The sequence below is a fragment of the Bipolaris zeicola genome (genome assembly GCF_000523435.1).
Source record: "Bipolaris zeicola 26-R-13 unplaced genomic scaffold scaffold_115, whole genome shotgun sequence".
NCBI classification, from domain to species: Eukaryota; Fungi; Ascomycota; class Dothideomycetes; order Pleosporales; family Pleosporaceae; genus Bipolaris; species Bipolaris zeicola.
Window position 1 is genome coordinate 59,358 of NW_006912164.1, and position 18,146 is coordinate 77,503.

The window sequence follows — 18,146 nt, forward strand, 5'->3', positions numbered from 1 at the left end:
GAAGAAGGAATGGTGGAGGAACGAGGAGATATGCACTTAGTATGCCATATTAGCTCAGAATGCGATCTACTTCTGCCTCGAATTGTGTCTCTTTTGCTCCGACGCATTTGACTGCGTTCCTTCCCAAAGTGTGCACGAGCCAGTCTTGCTTACGTACAGTGCATGTGCTGTTGGCGTGGTGTTTGCTTAGTCACCGACGCGCTAGCGGAGCGGAAAATTTAGCTCCAACCTCCGAGAGCTACAACTTTTCTCAATCCGCCTGCAACCTCTCTTCCACACACATTCCTATCGCTTCACTCAGCGATGGCTACCAACACTGCGATACAATAACTGTCGCTTGTGCACGATTCTTGCTAACCAGACTATCTAACAATTCCGCCACCAGAGTGCGCTGGCTTTGGTACGTATTTGCACTCCTTTTTCATTTCATCCTGCATCTTCATGATGAATCACAAAGCCAATTAAACTAGAGTCTTTGACCCTACGGGGAATGAAACCTAAACTTGCACGTCAGTCTGAACGCGACTAGCTTAACCTATACTTTTTGCATTCGCAGCGAATGCGTATGGCTAACCAACAACAGAAGCCTGTCTGCCAACAAGCAGCTAACACAATGCGACTACTGTGGGCATAGCTATTCGCTTGTTTGCGCAGTACCGCGCAAATCAGGATCTGCCCTTTAGGCTCTCTCTGGTACGTTCTTTCTCTTCATACTACCCAATCGTTCCAATGATGATCATTGTGCTTCGGCACGCTGGAAATTACCGACCAAGGCTTCTGCCTGTGCCGATAAACTATGGCTGTTTCTGATTATTCTTTCACTCGAAAATTCAACTCATTCCGCTATTTGCATAATCTTTTTGCTAACTGGAATGTTGCGCAGACTAGTCGGTATGCATCACCCTTCCCTTCAAACGCCCTATTCAATGATGATACGGCACTGGGCTCCGACAATTCTTGACGGATACGCCTTTTATGGCAGGCCTCAGAAACCTCGCCGAACTGATTGCTTCTCAATGTCTTACATGGCTGTACGAACAAAATTGGGCATTGGCTAATGCTCTAATAGTCTATCTTCAATGAGATGACAGAGCAGGTAACTGGTAAGCGTACTCTGTTCTTGTTAATTCCTGCGAAATGATGAACACTTGATGACGAGTCCGACGGGTTCGCCCGGTGAAGACTTAAATCAAAATATATCCATTCATGTCAACTGATCCACACTCGCGTCTTCTCAATTAATTATGTTGTTTTTACCGACGCATTTACTGACATGATCCCAGATATTATATCCTCATAATGATCACGGTACGCTCATCGTCCACACTCCCTTCTGCAATGATGAAACGACACAAACAAAGACAAGCATATGTCCAAGCTCCGGCGACGACGAGAACCGTCACGTCTGATCCGCAGTCACAACCTGCTTGTTAAATATCATGTCGATTAGAATTAGCAACTGATGGGTTGCATAGGATCTTGCCATACTTGCAAGCATGAACTTTAGAATATGGTATGTCGGTCCTTGTCTTTGCCCCTTTCCCTCAAAAGATGAACATTCAATTTATCACGACGGTCTACCGAGCTACGGCAATGGTGATAACTGCCTGTGACAGGGCATGAGTCTGATCAGCACCTTTTACTTGATGATTTGCTTCACAATCTTCAAACAGCAGATGCTGACTATCTGAACAGAACTTTATGTCCTTCACTATGATACCAGCACTTCTTGTGCCACATAGGCAACGATGCACAATTTATGTTGCAAACAGGTTTGGAGAAGATTCTATCATTCATATTTCTTGTCCCTTGCTGGGGTAGCCAATGAGTGGACCATTTCCACTGCTAGTCCTGCAAATCAAATCGCTGATGTCTTACACGTCCCCTCGAGGCTGCGTCAACCTTTTTCCCTCCGATTTTACAAGTAGTTCAATACAATCCAATCGTAATGTCTCCACGAATTCTTGCCGTCAGATGAATTTCCGCTTCCAGATCCAACTTGATACCAATCAACAAAGCAGCGTCCTTTTGCTTTCCGTTGTCGTCTACGGGTCCTTTGATGATGTTGCCTGCCGGGCGGTTGAGTGTGGCGGAGGACGGGACGGGACCGACGTTGGCAGAGACCTTGCGGCCGCCGGATGCTTGACCATCGCTCTCAGAGTCGGAGCCGTAGCCTGTTGGGCGGATAGTGGATTCCCTGACGCCGGTTAGCACATGCGGAATACCCTGGTCATGATGCTGCTTACATGGTAGACATGTTGGGTTTGAAGTGTAGAGTTGGGGAGAGTGGTGTTGGTATTAAGGATTATGCAGGACTCTCAGGTTCGATGGGCTCCAGGCCGTTTGTCGAATGAATGTAGAATGGGAGAAGGCGGTGCAGGTCAACTGTACTGGCCGTTAATGAGTGGCATATGTTTGCCTTATATACGGGGTATGTACTGAGGCCTCTGACTACCACAAGCAGCTCTCCTATCTTCTGCTGCACTACTTTGAGTTGAGGCCCCGAAACCGCTTGTGCGGCACTCCCTGCGTTTGAGATGGGCTACTATCGTTCGAGTCTCGTACTAGCATGATTGCACAAACGAGTCTCTGCATCCAGACGCGAAGATCGACAGCGGTTCCATGAGCAGTCTGGGCTCGTGTCATGCCATGGTTGTGGCGCGTGTAAAGCTGAAACATACAAGGGGTTGTAAGGGTCCAACGTACGCGTCTCAGCCGGCACATTGTTATTCCTCATCAGACGAGCATCAGATCATGGTAGTCGCGAGGCAATATACGCTAAGCAGTAGCAATAGCATGCATAGACCATGCTGATTGCGGTTCACTAGCCATGGCGAATGTGCCAGGCCCCCACGCTCTACTCCGCCCCAAACACCGCCGACTGGACGCACAACGTCCAAGATGGTCCTCTCGATTCTCATAGCAACGATTACAGCCCCAGGCCTACTTGGCTCACAGGAAGCAATACGCCAGTCCCAATCCAAAGAAAAAAGGGAAGAGCATCGCGCTCGTCGTTGCAATCTCATCGCAACATGCGTCAAGTCATCCAATCGCAGCCGAGAAATCAACGGGCGACAGGTCGTTCTGAGGAACGGAAAACTATGGATTGATACTGGAACCGAAGATGGAAGCCCGCTTGGACACCCATATGCTGGGTATTACTTGCCTTATCCGGACACAAAATACGAAGGCCTTGTCACAACCATCACTGATGTTGCTCCGATTATGAATTGGGTTTATATTGACAAAGATACTTGCGAAGTCAAGTATGGTGTACGCGCAGACGCACAACCTAACCTCACCGGGCCATTTGATTGTACACGCCAAGATCGCCGGCTCACATTCGATGGCTGGGAGGGGTGGTGTGCAGTAGAACAAGCGCCTGGTCTATGGGGATTGTACTTTGACCTCAACGACGATGGACTGAAATCAAAGCTCGAGCCTGGAACAAGGGTGTTGGAGATTGAGTTGAGTCGAAAGGAAAAGAGGTTCCAAAAGGAGACGAATGCACGACAGCAAGACCAAACAACAACAAGAACTGTTGATACAAAGGAAGAGGCGCCGGTAGACCAGCCGCTTGCTCCAGAGCCATTGGTACCAAATCCTGGTGTGGGAGGTGAGAAGAGATCGGAAGAGGGTGCTCAAGAATCGTACAAGTACAGGCCGATGAAGATTCCAAAGTCGATCTTTGAGAACCCGCCCCCTATGATAGAATCCTTGGTATTCAGAGCACCCTCGCCACCGCCAGCGTACACTCCAGCGACAAGGGAAGAGCCTGAGAATGCGGCAGAAACAAACAAGCCCGAAACAGCAAAGAGTGAGGAGCCAATTGCTGGTCCCGTCATTAACATCCAAGATACCAATGTGCCAGATGTCGACGATCAGCAAGTCACGGGCCAGTCTGTTTCCGAGCCAGAACAACCCCAATCGACACCAGATAACACAGTTCGGGCGCCTCCTATCGAGACAGAATCTTCTCCCCTAGTGTCACAGTCCCCGCCTACAAAAGAGAGTCGCACTACGCCTAAACTTAATAGAAACAGCGGGTCACGAGCTTTGGCACAAGCCCTGAAATTTGAAGCCATGGCAGCAGCACAAAATTCAAAAGACGAATTACGGGGACGATCAAATGAACGTAGATCGCGTGTTAATAGCAACACGTCTTCCATGTATTCAAATGATGGCGAGGTATTGGAAGAGGCAGTAGCTGTCAGTGTACGACCTCAGCCATCTCCCACCCCAGCACCTCTGGCTCTGGCGGTATCGAAAACGAAGCAGGCATTGGCATTGGCAATGCGACCTCAACAACCAGTAGTAGAGAGACCTGCACCGAATCCATCCATCGAACGGCCAATAACGCCTCCACGCCAGCGGGCACTGTCTGTAAGGGAAGACCCGGCGGTGTCTGGTCCCGTGAGAGCATCTTCTTCACAGCGGCTCACAGCCTCCAGAACATCTCAAAACTCACAAAGCTCAGCGAAGAGGTCGACCTCTCAAACATCGAACCAGAGACCCCCCTCAGCTCGACAGCAAAGGGAGCGCTCTTCTTCAGAGCAACCTGTCTTAGCTCGCCCATCACCTAGGCCGACAGTGCAATCTGGTCCTGGGCCAGGTCGCCCATCACTCGCTCGAACAATGACAACTGGAAAGGGTAACCAGGGTATGAGTAATCGGATAGGTGGAGGGTACGTAGGCAGAGAGAGGAACATGTCTAGTTCGGGGAGGCAGATTGCTCTTCCTATTGCGCCGAATCGGTCAAGATCAGCTACTGTTGGCAGGAAAACTACATCTGCGCTGTTCAGAGAGATTGATGACTTGGTCAGTCTGGAGGATAAGGGAAGTGCTAGTACGAATACAAGAGGGAAGGACGAGAGAAGGAAGTAAATGGGCATGTTGCGGAAAGTGCAGTTTAAGTATAGTACTCTTGGATTCCATAGAGAAGTCCATTTCTCTAACAATGGTCTCGGTAAAAAGTTCGGTAGTTTGATTTTCTCCGAGAAGAATCTCGCATGAGGGATATATGCGCGCCGAGTTCAATGGGTGCAAAAAGTCTCCCTATTCACCCATCAACGCGCACCTTTCCACAGCATCTCTTTGCCCACAACGGATGATCTTATATTTCCCGATCCTTTTCATGAAGAAAGACGTCATATATTAGTTTTCCTGTACTTTGCAGAATCGGGGCGATCGGCGGGCGTGCCACGTACCCGATGCGCGATTTACGGTGAGTATATTTGAGCGGACCTACACCGCGCGTTTTTCCATCGCTCTTCGATCACAACATCCACCCACAACACCAAATTCGCCTCTCGAAGCACACTTTACCTCGAGGCTCGCTAACTGCTGTCATGGGCTCTTGAGTGGATCCCACCGTCTACCCGACTGTTTACGCAGCGGCCCCGACCGCCGACCAGCAATGTGAAACTGACAAGGATGTCGCCACTGCTTCAGAACTTCCGGCACGTTTTAGGCCAACGTCGCGGATGAGGAAAGTATCATGCGAGTCCAAGAGTACGCTGCAGCATTTGTGGTCTGATAGAAAGATGATGGAATCAATAGGAGAGTCATGATAACTATGGTCGGTTGGGCTAGCGGACTTTTGAGAAGGGTGTTGAACTGGACAATTTGCTGGGTTGACAACTGGCTGGACCATTCTACCAACTGGACCTTTTGATTAAACTTTGGAACTCCGCTGGATCTTCTGGAAAGCCTGTCTAGTGCTTTTGGATTTTTTTTGATATTTGTAATTTACACCTCAGGTTGCGACAAGCCATTTCTTACGCATCATTTTTGGCGTCTCACGAGCAACACACTATGGACGCCTCGACACGGCTGTATAAACGACTGGGAGAGATACCTGAAGATCCCAATCACCCGGATAGTTTGGATGACCTTATTGTCTGCGCATTCGGTGCATTCGAGCGATATTATCTTTGTTGGAAAACAAAAGGGGGAGAGTACAAACAAGGTGGGTGCTACCGATATGACGATGAGAAGGAACTCTGTACTCACACCAGCAAGACGGCTATGGACTTCCACCTGCATTGAAAGACTGGCTATACCCGAATGACGGTACAACACGCGATTTCGGCTCTCTCCAGGTGGTTTTTGGTCGTGGGGAAGAGTACTTTGCGTCGGATAAGAATGGAAAGCTAGAGTATAAAGAGCCGGAAGTTAGGAAACCAGCGCCAGCAGACGATGAAGAAAAGCACGAAAAACAAGCACTGAGGAGGTCGAGGACGGTCTCGTTTTTACGGCCGTTGTCAGAAACAAGTGTGCGATCCGACAGTGTTATGAGCGAGACGAGGCAGAGTAAGAGATCGAGTTCGATAAGTTCACAGCGAGCGAGCCGGCCACCTAGTCTAAGCTATACAAATTCGAGGACAAACTCCGACATATCATTACTAGGAGATACAATCGTAGAAGGGCAGGCCAGCCAGTCAGTGCGCCCTTCTTACCTTTCGCAATGGAGTGCCATGGCTCCCAACGTCAAAGAAGAGGAACACGAGTTATCACCAAAGAACCAAGCAGGTCGGCAGTTTGAGTCGAATCTCGAGAAAGAGCAGGAATACATACAAACAGAGCCTCTCACCACACCTACAATGCCACCTCAACCGCAAACCACATCGACCACAAACACCAGACCAGAACCGACTCCCACCCAACCACCACGCACCACCATACCCTCACCCTCACACTGCACATGCGGCTGCCACCCCTCACCCCCCAAACCCGCCTACACAAACGCAACAACCCAAACCACCCCCCTACCCTCCCCACGCCGCAACCCCAGTCTCAGCATCGATCCCACACCCCCTTACTGGCAAACGCAACCCGCCTACCAACCACCCATCTCCCACGACGAATACTACTACGAAGAAGACGATTACGCCGCACCTCCCGTCCTCATGGGCCGCATGTCATCGTACTTTAGCAAGCCGGGGTATCAACTTGGTGATAGTTTGTTTAGTGGGTATCACCCGATTAATTGGGGGGCGCCTGTTACCATGGCGACGACGGAGACGGAGACGTATGTGTATCAGGATAGTTTTGGGGATGAGGCTTCGAGGTAGATGTTATAGGAGGGGGGAGGGGAGAAGGTGTATGTATTGGGGGGAGGGGATAGTTTTTCTGGATACGAAGACTAGGGGGGGAAGATGGTGTGTATATGTAATTATATGATTTTGTCTTTTTCGTTTTTTTTTGTTGGCATATGTGCGGTGTTAGCAGGTGAACCGATGAGTCTTCTTTGAGGATGTTGAAATGGAGAGTTTTGTGGTAATATTAGGAAGAATCTCACGCATTCTTTTTTCTTGTTCATGTCGTTTTTAGATGTAGGCTTTGTACCTATTCTTCTTGAGAAAAAATTCAACAAGGAAGAAAAAACGAAAATGGAGCAGATAAGAAAGCTAGGATTTACTTCACCATACATATTGTCCACCTGTACTATCTATTGTCTTGCTCTGCCGGTATACCTCCGCGATAATATCGCATCAGCTCAAGATAAGTGAGGCTGAAGTACACTTTCGTATAGTATAAGCTTAAAGTTTACGATATGTATTCTCATCAGACTTTTTATCTATCTAGATTGATACTGTCATAGTATGGAGGAAAAAAAAAAGTACCAATGAGATTTTCTTTTCTGATTCGACTTGGAGACTGAGGGGCGGCGGAGATAGTACTAAGCATGTGTACACTATACATCCCACTAGAACTGAGCCCCAGCTGCGAGCTGGGAATATTGGTTACGTGGAAATCTCAACATCAGGCTTCATCGGAAAGTATTGAATTTCATTAAAAAAAAAGAAGATCATTTGTTCGTTCGTTAATTCGTTCACATCGCCTAATGCATGCTTATTTTCCAAAGGAGAAGGCGGCGGGGTCGGAGATGCGCGATACCCTGACCTCCGTGCGTAAATACGCGCTGACGAGTGACGATCCAAGGCTCGTGTTGGGGGTGCCAACGTATGCCTGTCAGGGGTTCTCTTTTTTCTCGGATGATGGTGGGAAGTAGTGGGAAGATATGGGGTGCATATACTACGTATGTAGGAAGGAATCAAGGCAATGGCCGATGATGCAGGGTAGTACCGGTGTGGTGGGTAACGGACATGCGTATACGAAGTATGTACACAGTATGTGCCTGGCATACGTACGTGACATGATGTGAACAAACACAACGTCACTGGATATGCAAATTTGTACTGGAGAGAGGTGGAATGACAGCATGTGAGTAGATGAGGAAAGGGGAATAAGCAGGACCTGGTTGGTATGGTGAGTAGTGTAGTAGCCATATTTGCTGACGCGGAAGGCTGCATCTGTCAAGGCCGTGTCCTTGACCACTCAGACAACATCGCGCCACCCCGGATGGCTACGGTGCAGCCACACGAACGCATCGATGATGCCGATTCAAAGCCACAGTAGTCGATGGGGGCGTGGTCCCTGGCCATCGGGCGATATACCAGGGCCCCACGGCAAAGAAACCTGAAAGGTAATGTCAGGCCGAGCAAAGTACTGCCGAAAGAGAGCGAGTAACGCGAACACTCTTGTTCAAATCAGCCAACCGCACAAAGCGCATTACAAGCAGAGAGTCGAGGGCAAGCAACAACCGAGTCAGCTGGTGCAGGCGTATTGCGAAGCCAGCGCCGCCGTAACCCCCCACTCATTTTACACAACCTTTGACATCATACCCGCCTCACTGACGGCTGTATTACCGCTTCAGAAGTTGCGAGTGTGCACGTGTGCTCGTCGTGTTGCAACGATGATCCCAAAAGAAAAAGAAAAAAGGCCGGGTTTTGGGAAATCCAGGGACTCGTGATCGACTAGACACAAGGGCATTTTTCTGGCACGTAAAAGAGAGAGAGGTGCCGAGCAAGGGTCCGATCAGTAGCGATTGGACAAGGGTGGGTGGGGGTCTGCGCAACACACCAGCACCGCGAGGCGGTGGACGATTGTATTTCAGGTAATTTTTTCAGGTTGTGTTTGGAGGAGAATTAGTATGAGCTAGAGAGAAGGGTTGGAACTAGGAGTATTCTCCGACAACAGAGACAAGCTCAAAGAGGGAAATGGGCAAGTGTGACAAGTTCAAGGGTTGGAGGTATGTATGTAGATGAAACAAGAAGGATAATCTGAAGGTTGTTCAATAGGCACAGCGATTCCTGGGGCTGTTTACTTTCGGTGGTGTGTGTGTGTGTGTGTGTGTGTGTGTGTGTGTGTGTGTGTGTGTGTGTGTGGACAGGTGGGCAACGGGATGATGTCGGTACGATGATGGATGACGATGAGGGTGGGTGGGCTCAGTTTTTTTCTGGGTCAATGGCCGCTGCCACTACCTGTTCAGGCGCTGGTAAGCAAAACGGCAACTTGTAGCCTTTCCCTTTGCCTCGCCTCAATTCCACCAGGGCCGAGGGATGTCGACAGCCATGCAAACAAGCATTTGGGATGCGCACTGTTTCTCGCACCCCCACAAAACAGGCAGTGTGTGGTGAGCGGGCGTGTCCGTCGCGGCTAGAGAAATGCTGTCCAGGTGGGTTCCTTTTTTGCATGAGTGATTTTCGCCATTGGAACGCTTGTCCTTTTGCTTAAGGCGCAACTACCCACGCGGTTCGCTTCTCTCGGTTGACTGGGAACTATATCAGGAACAAGAAGGTCATTGCTTTTTAGTCATTTGCTGTTTGGGATTTGCTGTTTGGGGTTCGCAGGAATAGTTCCTGTTCGAGTTGCCAGAGACGATGATGCATGTAAGATGTTGACGATGGAGTGGCTCAGGCGGTCGGTCCTTTAGGCCCGACGAAACAGCAGCGTATGTCTGGGGAGGGGAGGGGGGAGGGGGCCATGTGCAACATGATCCTCTGTGCCTTGTGGCTACTCATGCAGCGGGCGTCGGATGGTGAGTGAGCGCGTCAGTCGTGGGGTGGTGAGTGGGCTGTGCTGGTGCCGTGATTGTGCCGCTCTGACTACCTCATCCTCGGATCTTTGCCAGCCGCGCTCAGCGAAGTCCTGTCCTGTCGCCGTAAGCGGTTACCCTTCTGGCACGACACCATGTCCTTGAGGTGCTGATCAGCCTTGACAGCCTAAAAGCGCCCGTGGCACATGGTGCTGCTCTTGTCGATGGTGGTGGTGCTGCTACTGCGGTTGAGTGCGCTGCGTCCAACTATCACCTGCCTGCGACCTCTGCAACCTCTGCCAGCCGCGATGGGCGTTGTTTAGCGCACGCAGCTTGACCGATTCATCGATCCAGGTCAGCAAAAATCTCTGCGTGTACTTGGCTTGCGTCTGTCCCGCGTTTGGCATGCAGGGCAGGTATTGGTAGAGAGGGGAAGACCGGCGAACCTCATAGCCGTGCAGCGACAAGGTGGCATACGCCCTGCAGCCCCCGACAATGTCACCCAGCCCCGTCTTTGCTCTAGAGCAACCACTCTTTGGCAAACGTCTCCCGGCCATCACTTCACACACACACACACACACACACACACACACATACACCAGCCAAGCGCGCATAACGTGCATGGAGACTGTTATTGGACTATGCTCTATGTAAATTCTTCAAAGGGCCCAGCGGTGCCTCGTCCAAGGGCCAGTGTCTATACTTTTGTAAAACGAAAATGCCACCAGCAACAGAAAAGAAGAAAACCCAAAAAATGCAGTAAAACCACCCGCCTCCCCAGTGTATGTACTAATGCTTGCGCTTGCATGCTTGTTCCACCACCAAGTTTCCCACCAAAAAAGGCAATGCTTGAAGTTCATCGTCTATAAGCAATGTCAAACGGAGATCAAAGCACAGGGTGTACGCCAGGTCAGAAAACTATACACAGGCGACCATAAAGGGTCCAAAGAGCACGGCCACAAGGGCCAAAAAAGAAGGTAGGGATAGACATTGCCTAGGCCTTGGTATCATTGCGCACCAGCAGCGTCATCAGTCATGGCGTCATCAAAAGAAACAGTCAGCCAACATGGGCTGACTGTTCCTTCGCAGGCGTCTAGAACCAATTGTTGTTGTTGTTATTGGCAAAACATGACATGTCAACATTGTTGCTCATGGCACTGAATGCACCATTGCTCTGGTCTAGTTGCCACGGGTCTACGGGAAGCCCGCTTTCATAATGGCTGCCCATTTGCATTGCGCCAGCCTCGGCAAAGTCCGACGAAGCCGTGCTCGTCATCGTTGCGGGTGCAGCAGCAATGCTCTTGGCATACAGCGACTCAAACCCAAGCATGTTGGTCATTGGAGCCGAAGTAGCTGCGGCCATGGACACGGGCACGTTGACGGGTTCACTGGGCACCGAGGGGTTGAAGCGATACGCAGGAGTATCTTCCCAGAACAGCGACTCGCTGGCTGCCGACTGGGGGGGTTTGAAGTCGACGTCACCAAACAAGCCACCCTCGCCAATTTCAGAATGCGTAGACGAAGCCACAGTAAGGCCTGGACCGCTTTGCTTGGACTCTCCGCTGTGCGATGTCGGCTGGGCCAGTTCGTCGTTGAACTTGCTTGGATCCAGTGGGAGGTCTGTTGCAGACCACAGCGGGTCAAAGCCAGCCCAGTCCTTGTCTAGGTTTGGGAGACAATCTTGCGAAGGCGACGTTGACAGGCTACCCATTGCAAATGCGCCAGTGACGGGCGTCATTGTATTGGTCATCCAGGGCCACTGCTGGTTGGAAAACGTATCGCTGACGTTGCTGTCGGGAGAATCACCGCCCTGAGCAAACATACCAACCTGATTACTGAACATGTCGTTGAAAGCGAAGGCGTCGAGACTGGTGCTTGCGCTTGCGACGGGAGGCTTGTCGGCACATCGCTGCGTAGAGCCAAACATGGCATGAAACTCGTTGTTGGACAGCGACAGGGTATCCATGGATCGTTGCGTCTGGACGTCTGGCTGGGGGCGAGCATGATTGTCTTGCGCCAAAGCAGCAAAAGCCGAGTGGCCGTGCAGGGTGTGTGGACGCGGAATCTTGTAGGGCATTCCGGACACATGGGCAGTGTTGTTGTTGCGATGGCAAGGCTTGTGGTGGCCGTTTGCAAAGACAGTCAGATGGCTTTCCGAGTGGGTGCCAGTCAGTTTGGGCTTGGCACGGGCGTCGTGGAGAGTCTGGCGGGAGGTATCCACCTTGAGATCAAGGTCATCCTTCTTGGTGCCGCACAGGCATTTTCCACCCGAATGGCACTGGCATCGGTTGTCGTGGGCTAAAAGTAAAGGTCAGAAACATTCGAGGACGGCCAAGCCAGCTATGAGCTCACTCTTCGCCTCGCTTTTGTCCTTGTGCGAGTCCTTGTCCTTCTTGTCGCCACAGTCGCATTTGGCGTGGTGGGACTTGGACTTGCGCGCACCGCGACAGTGTTCGCATTGCTTGACCGGACGGCCCTTGGGGTTGATATGGTGGAGATCACGATCTGTAAGGGGGGGGCAGGGTGTTAGCGCGGAGTGTCGAGACACAGGGTTGTGTCGCAGATGGAAGCGAGTGTGGATGTGCATACCCGTGTGATTGCAACCGCTTACTCGGTGACCCTTGATGCAGGATGAGCAAGCCCATTTTTCGCCATCGATAACAGGCATACCGGAGAGTGGTTACGGCCGAGAGCGGTCGTGGCAGTGGGCTGGGAATAGCCGAGTAGTGGGTGAAGCGCAAAAGTGCCAAGGGGCTCGAAAATGATGTACAGAAACAAACGGCAGCGCAACAGGCAGCGGGTGGCGCCGGCGTGCCGAGGCGAGAAAGGCAGCGATGCAGCCGAGGGAGAAGAGGAACAAGGAGAAGGCAACGAATAAGACGAAGAGCAGAAGAGCTAATTCAAACGCCAGAGGGTATCTTGGTCAAGGGAAGTTGGACGAGGACCGTGAACGCCGTGGATAGGACCGGAGGACGACAGGATGGAGAGAGAGGAGAGTGGAGAGTGGAGAGAGGGAGAGTATCAGAGGGGAACCGAGCGCAGGAGGCGCTGGCCGAAAGCGTTAGACGGGGCTCCTTGGGTACGACCAGACCAGTGTACTGTATGGTGTTGTTGGGGGACGATAGTGGTGAGAGAGCAGAGAGAGAGCGGGAGCAACAGGTTAAGAGCAGAGGCACACGGGGCTGTGGAGCGTGTAATTGGCTGTGGAGCTTAGCGTCATCGGCAAGGGCGCTCGGGCCTTTGCGACGCTGCGTGCTCGAATCTGCAGGCGCGATCAGCCATGGCGACGGCGGGCAGTTGTGGCCGGAAGGGGCTTAGCGCCAGGATCACACCCTGTGCACCCTTCTGGCCCTGTGTTGCTGCTTGCACTTGCTGCTAGCTGCTAGTACATGTACCTACTCGTCTCCTCCTCCTCGTCCTGCCTGTCTGCATGCAACCCAGCAGGTGGCCAGCGAGCCAGCGAGCCAGCCAACAAGCCAACACCGCCATGCCTCTCACCGCATCCCGGCGCAGGCCATCATCCATGTGCCCCTACAGTAAGTACGCCTGTGCCTACTACTATGCTGCCGTCCTGGGACCATGACCTGCAGCTGCTGCTTAGGCGCTCCATGGCCGCCACAACGCACCGGACCTTGTCCCTCCCCCTCGGTCGGCCATCTGACGACGCGTCCCCCCCCCCTCCCCCTTCGTGCTGCGCTGGCCCCTCGTCAGCCGCCTTGTCGAATGAATTATGCGGCACTCCACGCACCGCCTGTTTCACGGCGGAGGCTGTTCGCTTGTCGAGTCAGCCTGTTTCCCTTGCCGCTCATGGCTCCCCCGCCATTGGCTGCTCCCCGTCGTCTCCCCCCAGGGCCTGCCATGGATTCCAACCTGTACCTACTTATCTCTATCCACTATACTACACGTCCTCGCTCTCCTCGTCTCACACAGGTACATTGCCTGTCACCAGCTATGCATGCGCCCATCTCCATGGCTGTCCCATGCCGCCAGCCAGCCCTGCCACGGACGCGAGGCCGCAAATTGCCCTTGAATTAATTAGCACAATTACTTACCATCAACCGGCTGCTTGCACGTGACAGGCTGTGCGCTCCATGAAACAAAACCCCCAATGTATCTCTGTATTGTACACTTTATATACGGGCGCATGGATTTGAGTAGGTGAATTGGAGGGGGGCGTGGCCACCCTGACTGCCTCCCTGTGCACCTGCACCTGCACCTGCACCCACCCATCCACCCCTCGTGCCTCGGCATCGAATCGACTAGGCCATCGTCCGGTCGCTTTGAAGCTTTGCTCCAGTGTCGACGGCCCGTCCATGGAGCACATGTATAGTACACATACGTAGTACATATTCTAAGTAAGTGCGGTGTAGACAGCCGGTGGGCCGTGCTTGCCCTGGGCCCATGTCGGAGCCGTCTGCCCTTGCTGTGTGCCTCCGAGAAAGGCAGGGCCAACAGAGCCACGTCCTGTAGCCATCCCAACCCTCTGTCCAAGTACAATTGCCATACTTCGCCACTTACCGGACACGGTCCTCTTCTAAAAAAGCCTGGGGTCCAAGCTGCACTCCATCTCCCTCTGTCGGTCTCGCTGGCTGGCTGACTGTCTTCATCCATCTATGTGATTAATTGACATGTGCATCCATGTGCGTACTATCCCGCCCTAGCTTGCCCACCCTTCAACCCACCTGCCCCCTCGATCTACGCCTGCTCTAGACGCCGAACTATCTCGACACCATTGCTCTGCACGGTCACCTGTAATCGTCCGTCTTGACACCGGCTTCAATCGCCAACCTGCACTCGGTCCGCAATGGCTGCTCAAACTCGTGTTCTGAATTGCCATTGCGCCAAACTTTCTCTCCTTCTCTCCGTCCGCCGCGAAGTCTCTAACTAGCACACATGACCGTGCGAATAGCGCGCCGTGAGCCTTGCCATTGCCCCCCCCCCTTGGCTACTCGAGTCCTCATCAAAATGACTTGTTAGCAAATGCAGTCATGTGCTCAGTAATCGTAGTCTTGGCCGGCAGCATCCGCTGACGGGCCAAACTTTTGGCCCTTCTCCAAACAATGGCCGAGCCTGGTGCTTCCAGTCGCCGTCCCGGACGGTGGAAGAGATAATCCGAACAGCGACCACATCGTCACCAACCCAGCCAGTAGCTTCCGAGCAACACAGCGGGCAAAAGACGTGCCAATTGTCCTTGTATGCTCCACCCACCAAAATCATGTTGTTGCCGTCCCTCGACATGTTTAACCAGAACCTCTGCCCTCATGCCATGGTTCACGCTAGCGCAAAAATCGCAAAGCTCGCACAACTTCCCTCGGTCGCTTCTGAACCGTCCGTTTCTCTTGACTGACAACAGCATCCACCCGCCCTGCGCGCGATCGCGTACTCAATTTTAGTAGCTGTATCCAGAAAACCCTACAACTGCACCACCTGATTGCCATTCTCCATACGACGCGCTCCAAACATGGCTGGCTACGCGGATCCCGACGCGCAGATGGGCGGAGGGCCAGGCCAATACGCGAACCAGAATGGCACACCACCAGCGCCCCAGCACCAGTTGACGGATCCCGAGCTGCGTCTGCAAGAAAATCTGCAACAGCTGCGTGAAGGAGGAGACATGATGCATCCACCTGGCCCCCAGCAACCCCAGTACCAGCAGATGGCGCACATGGGCCCGGCAATGGCTGCGCATCCGCACTTTCAGGGCCCGGCCCGTCCGACGCACTCTCCACAGCAAATGGCCCAACACGTCATGAGCTTGGAGGGCCATCACGACCACTTCGACCCCAACGACCCTACCCGCAAGCGTTCAAAGGTCTCACGCGCCTGCGACGAATGCCGTCGAAAGAAGGTGCGCCACTCCCGGCCCGCACGTCCATGGCTGCTGCTTACCTCGAGTAGATTCGATGCGACGCAACCAGTGAAAATGGTCCCGAGGCGTGCTCTAGTTGCAAGAGGACAGGAGCACGATGTCAGTTTAGCCGACAGCCTATGAAGCGTGGCCCCAGCAAAGGGTATGCTGCCCACCACTCCGTCTGTTGGTGAGCATGCTGACAGTGTCTAGTTACATCAAAGAGCTCGCAGACCGACTCAACTCGCTCGAAAGCCAAATCCACCACCCTCCCAACCCTACGCATACGTTTGATTTTGGATCCATGGGAGATCAGACGTTCCCAGACACACAGAGCCCGCCCCAGTTCAAGCGCCAGCGAACCCATTCCATGACCGAGGGCTTCCACGAAGCCTTCAGCCGACCGAATTGGACTGCTCCCGACCGGTCCAATGGCCCCATGGATACGCACGGTTTGCCTGCTCTAGGCGATCAAGAATCATCCCTTAATGGCAATCGCCGCACCTCGTTTGGTGATATGAACTTGGGTGGAAGTCTGATCACTGGCTCCAACGAAGAGACCCTTAAGGCGTAGGTGGGCTCCTTGCGCTTTGAAATGGCCTGTGCTGACCATGCCCTAGGTACTATAACATCATACACCCCACGTTGCCAGTTTTGCCCCACCATGAGTCGCAACTGAATCGGCTTACCAACTGTCCATCCAAGTTGCGAGAGACTTTTTTCATGGCATTGGAAGGTTGCATCCGTTCACTCGCTTCAAAGGCCTTACCACCTCTCGAGATCAATCTCAACCAGCTGCTCCAACAATGCTTTACTTCTGTTGACGCAGCTAGCTACTGCTTGCATGACTCGGACAGCTCGCGGCAGTTTTATAATCACCTAGTATACTGCCAGTCAATGATTTTACTTGCTGCCGCGTCTGACCGACCTGGTCCGGGTATTGTTGGAAGCACAACAGGATTGCTGGCTAGAATTTCAGCCTCCATTGCCGACGCCGGTATCAATGATGCGCGGACCCTGACGACGATCAAAGAGCAAGACGTTGAGATCTACCACACAGCGCGACGTGTCTACTGGACTTCCCTGATACTAGATCGATTTCACGCGTCAAGCCGTTCCAAGGATATGATGATTCGACGATACAGTGGGACTCTTTCCAAGGATGATTATACGGCACTTGGCGAAGTCGGCTACTACCTTGCTCGTTAGTACAAGTCTATTCTTTTATGACCAAACACTACTAACCTTGAATAGGTGCCGCTCAAATCGTAGGTCGGATAGCGTACGTGAACCGCGCAGGCAGCATACCGAATGTTGACTCGTCAGCCCCCTTTGTCTTTTCTGCGCTCAAACCTGGGAATCCCGAATCAGAGTACCTTAATGCGCTGCTGGATGAACTCAAGCAATCGATTGATCTAACCAGCCTGACGCGAAACTCACCTCCTCATCTAGCATATCAGTATCTGCGAGTGTTCATAGCCAGGCTTTCCTTGCAAAACATTCCTTCTGTAGAGGTCCTTCATGCTACCCAAGAGCTTCTCAACAACCTGAAGAGCGGTGCAATAACTCCATTGCACCACATATTTGCCGCACTAGTAGCGACCTCGCTCACCGAATTGTCCGACCGAGTCGAGACTCAAGTAGACGCGCAATCCAGCATCAAAGAAATGAGCGATGCTCTATCTAACGGTCAGATCATCCATCGTAGCTCCGACGGCCTAGGCTGGGAAACTGCCATCAGGGATCTACTCCATCAAAAGAAGGCTTCTACACCCCCCTTCAACGGCCCAGAACAAGCCAGTCCCCAGCTCGAACCCAACATGGCCGGCCTTCAGCACCTCGCCGCAGCCGCAGTAGGCGAGCGTGAAGGTACCGGCGAGACTCGTCCGGGAAGCTCGTCGCAGCAGAAAGTAGACAATGACCTTTCTGCCGCCATGGCTGCTGCCAACGAGGCAGCCAAAGCACAGGCTCAAGCAACTGCTGCCGCAGCACAAGATCTGTTCCACTAGGCTTTTTGATTTGTTATGAGTAGGAAGTAGATGTTTTTCTAACCTTTTGATTTTCATGTCAATAATATACCCCCCAAACGTTTTTTTTTCCTGAAAACCCTATTTTGTTGAACACAATAATGGCTATAATTATTGCGTCGAGTATGTGAGCATGTATGTGTGTGCCGTAAAGTGACATGAGGCCAAAAAAAAGGTACGCTTACAATAATTCTGGTTTTCGGTGTAACGAATTTATATTCCCATACATATGAAATTAAAAATCAGGATTGGGTTGTTTCGCATTTACACAAATGGTTACATCTTTCATCATGTTTACGGCGGTGCCAGCTGCATATTAAACTCGCCCCTCTAAACTATCTTCCCTGTTGAACCCCCCCCCCCCCCCCCCCCCCCCCCCCCCCCCCCCCCC

The 18,146-nt window shown here is 52.1% G+C and overlaps 7 protein-coding genes across 7 annotated transcripts; 4 read left to right on the forward strand and 3 right to left on the reverse strand.

Moving 5' to 3' along the window:
- Positions 1 to 893: 893 nt before the first annotated feature.
- COCCADRAFT_100544 (uncharacterized protein) lies at positions 894 to 1,058 on the forward strand (the record flags this gene model as incomplete). Its single annotated transcript, XM_007715774.1, has 1 exon — positions 894 to 1,058. One exon carries the CDS (start codon positions 894 to 896, stop codon positions 1,056 to 1,058), a length of 165 nt encoding a protein of 54 aa, XP_007713964.1.
- Positions 1,059 to 1,929: 871 nt separating this feature from the next.
- On the reverse strand, positions 1,930 to 2,257 carry COCCADRAFT_6426 (uncharacterized protein; the record flags this gene model as incomplete). Its single annotated transcript, XM_007715750.1, has 2 exons — positions 1,930 to 2,197; positions 2,247 to 2,257. The coding sequence occupies 2 exons, from the start codon at positions 2,255 to 2,257 to the stop codon at positions 1,930 to 1,932; spliced, it is 279 nt and encodes a 92-aa protein (XP_007713940.1).
- Positions 2,258 to 2,901: 644 nt separating this feature from the next.
- COCCADRAFT_100486 (uncharacterized protein) lies at positions 2,902 to 4,884 on the forward strand (the record flags this gene model as incomplete). Its single annotated transcript, XM_007715775.1, has 1 exon — positions 2,902 to 4,884. The coding sequence occupies one exon, from the start codon at positions 2,902 to 2,904 to the stop codon at positions 4,882 to 4,884; it is 1,983 nt and encodes a 660-aa protein (XP_007713965.1).
- Positions 4,885 to 5,814: 930 nt separating this feature from the next.
- On the forward strand, positions 5,815 to 7,073 carry COCCADRAFT_27602 (uncharacterized protein; the record flags this gene model as incomplete). Its single annotated transcript, XM_007715755.1, has 2 exons — positions 5,815 to 5,968; positions 5,998 to 7,073. 2 exons carry the CDS (start codon positions 5,815 to 5,817, stop codon positions 7,071 to 7,073), a joined length of 1,230 nt encoding a protein of 409 aa, XP_007713945.1.
- A 3,900-nt stretch (positions 7,074 to 10,973) lies between these two features.
- COCCADRAFT_100511 (uncharacterized protein) lies at positions 10,974 to 12,548 on the reverse strand (the record flags this gene model as incomplete). Its single annotated transcript, XM_007715776.1, has 3 exons — positions 10,974 to 12,178; positions 12,233 to 12,385; positions 12,470 to 12,548. The coding sequence occupies 3 exons, from the start codon at positions 12,546 to 12,548 to the stop codon at positions 10,974 to 10,976; spliced, it is 1,437 nt and encodes a 478-aa protein (XP_007713966.1).
- A 1,683-nt stretch (positions 12,549 to 14,231) lies between these two features.
- COCCADRAFT_27604 (uncharacterized protein) lies at positions 14,232 to 15,118 on the reverse strand (the record flags this gene model as incomplete). The annotated part of the gene is made up of 4 exons (XM_007715756.1): positions 14,232 to 14,363; positions 14,399 to 14,477; positions 14,563 to 14,825; positions 15,089 to 15,118. 4 exons carry the CDS (start codon positions 15,116 to 15,118, stop codon positions 14,232 to 14,234), a joined length of 504 nt encoding a protein of 167 aa, XP_007713946.1.
- A 223-nt stretch (positions 15,119 to 15,341) lies between these two features.
- Positions 15,342 to 17,737, forward strand: COCCADRAFT_6430 (uncharacterized protein; the record flags this gene model as incomplete). The annotated part of the gene is made up of 5 exons (XM_007715751.1): positions 15,342 to 15,728; positions 15,779 to 15,891; positions 15,942 to 16,298; positions 16,349 to 16,932; positions 16,983 to 17,737. 5 exons carry the CDS (start codon positions 15,342 to 15,344, stop codon positions 17,735 to 17,737), a joined length of 2,196 nt encoding a protein of 731 aa, XP_007713941.1.
- Between the last annotated feature and the right edge of the window lie 409 nt (positions 17,738 to 18,146).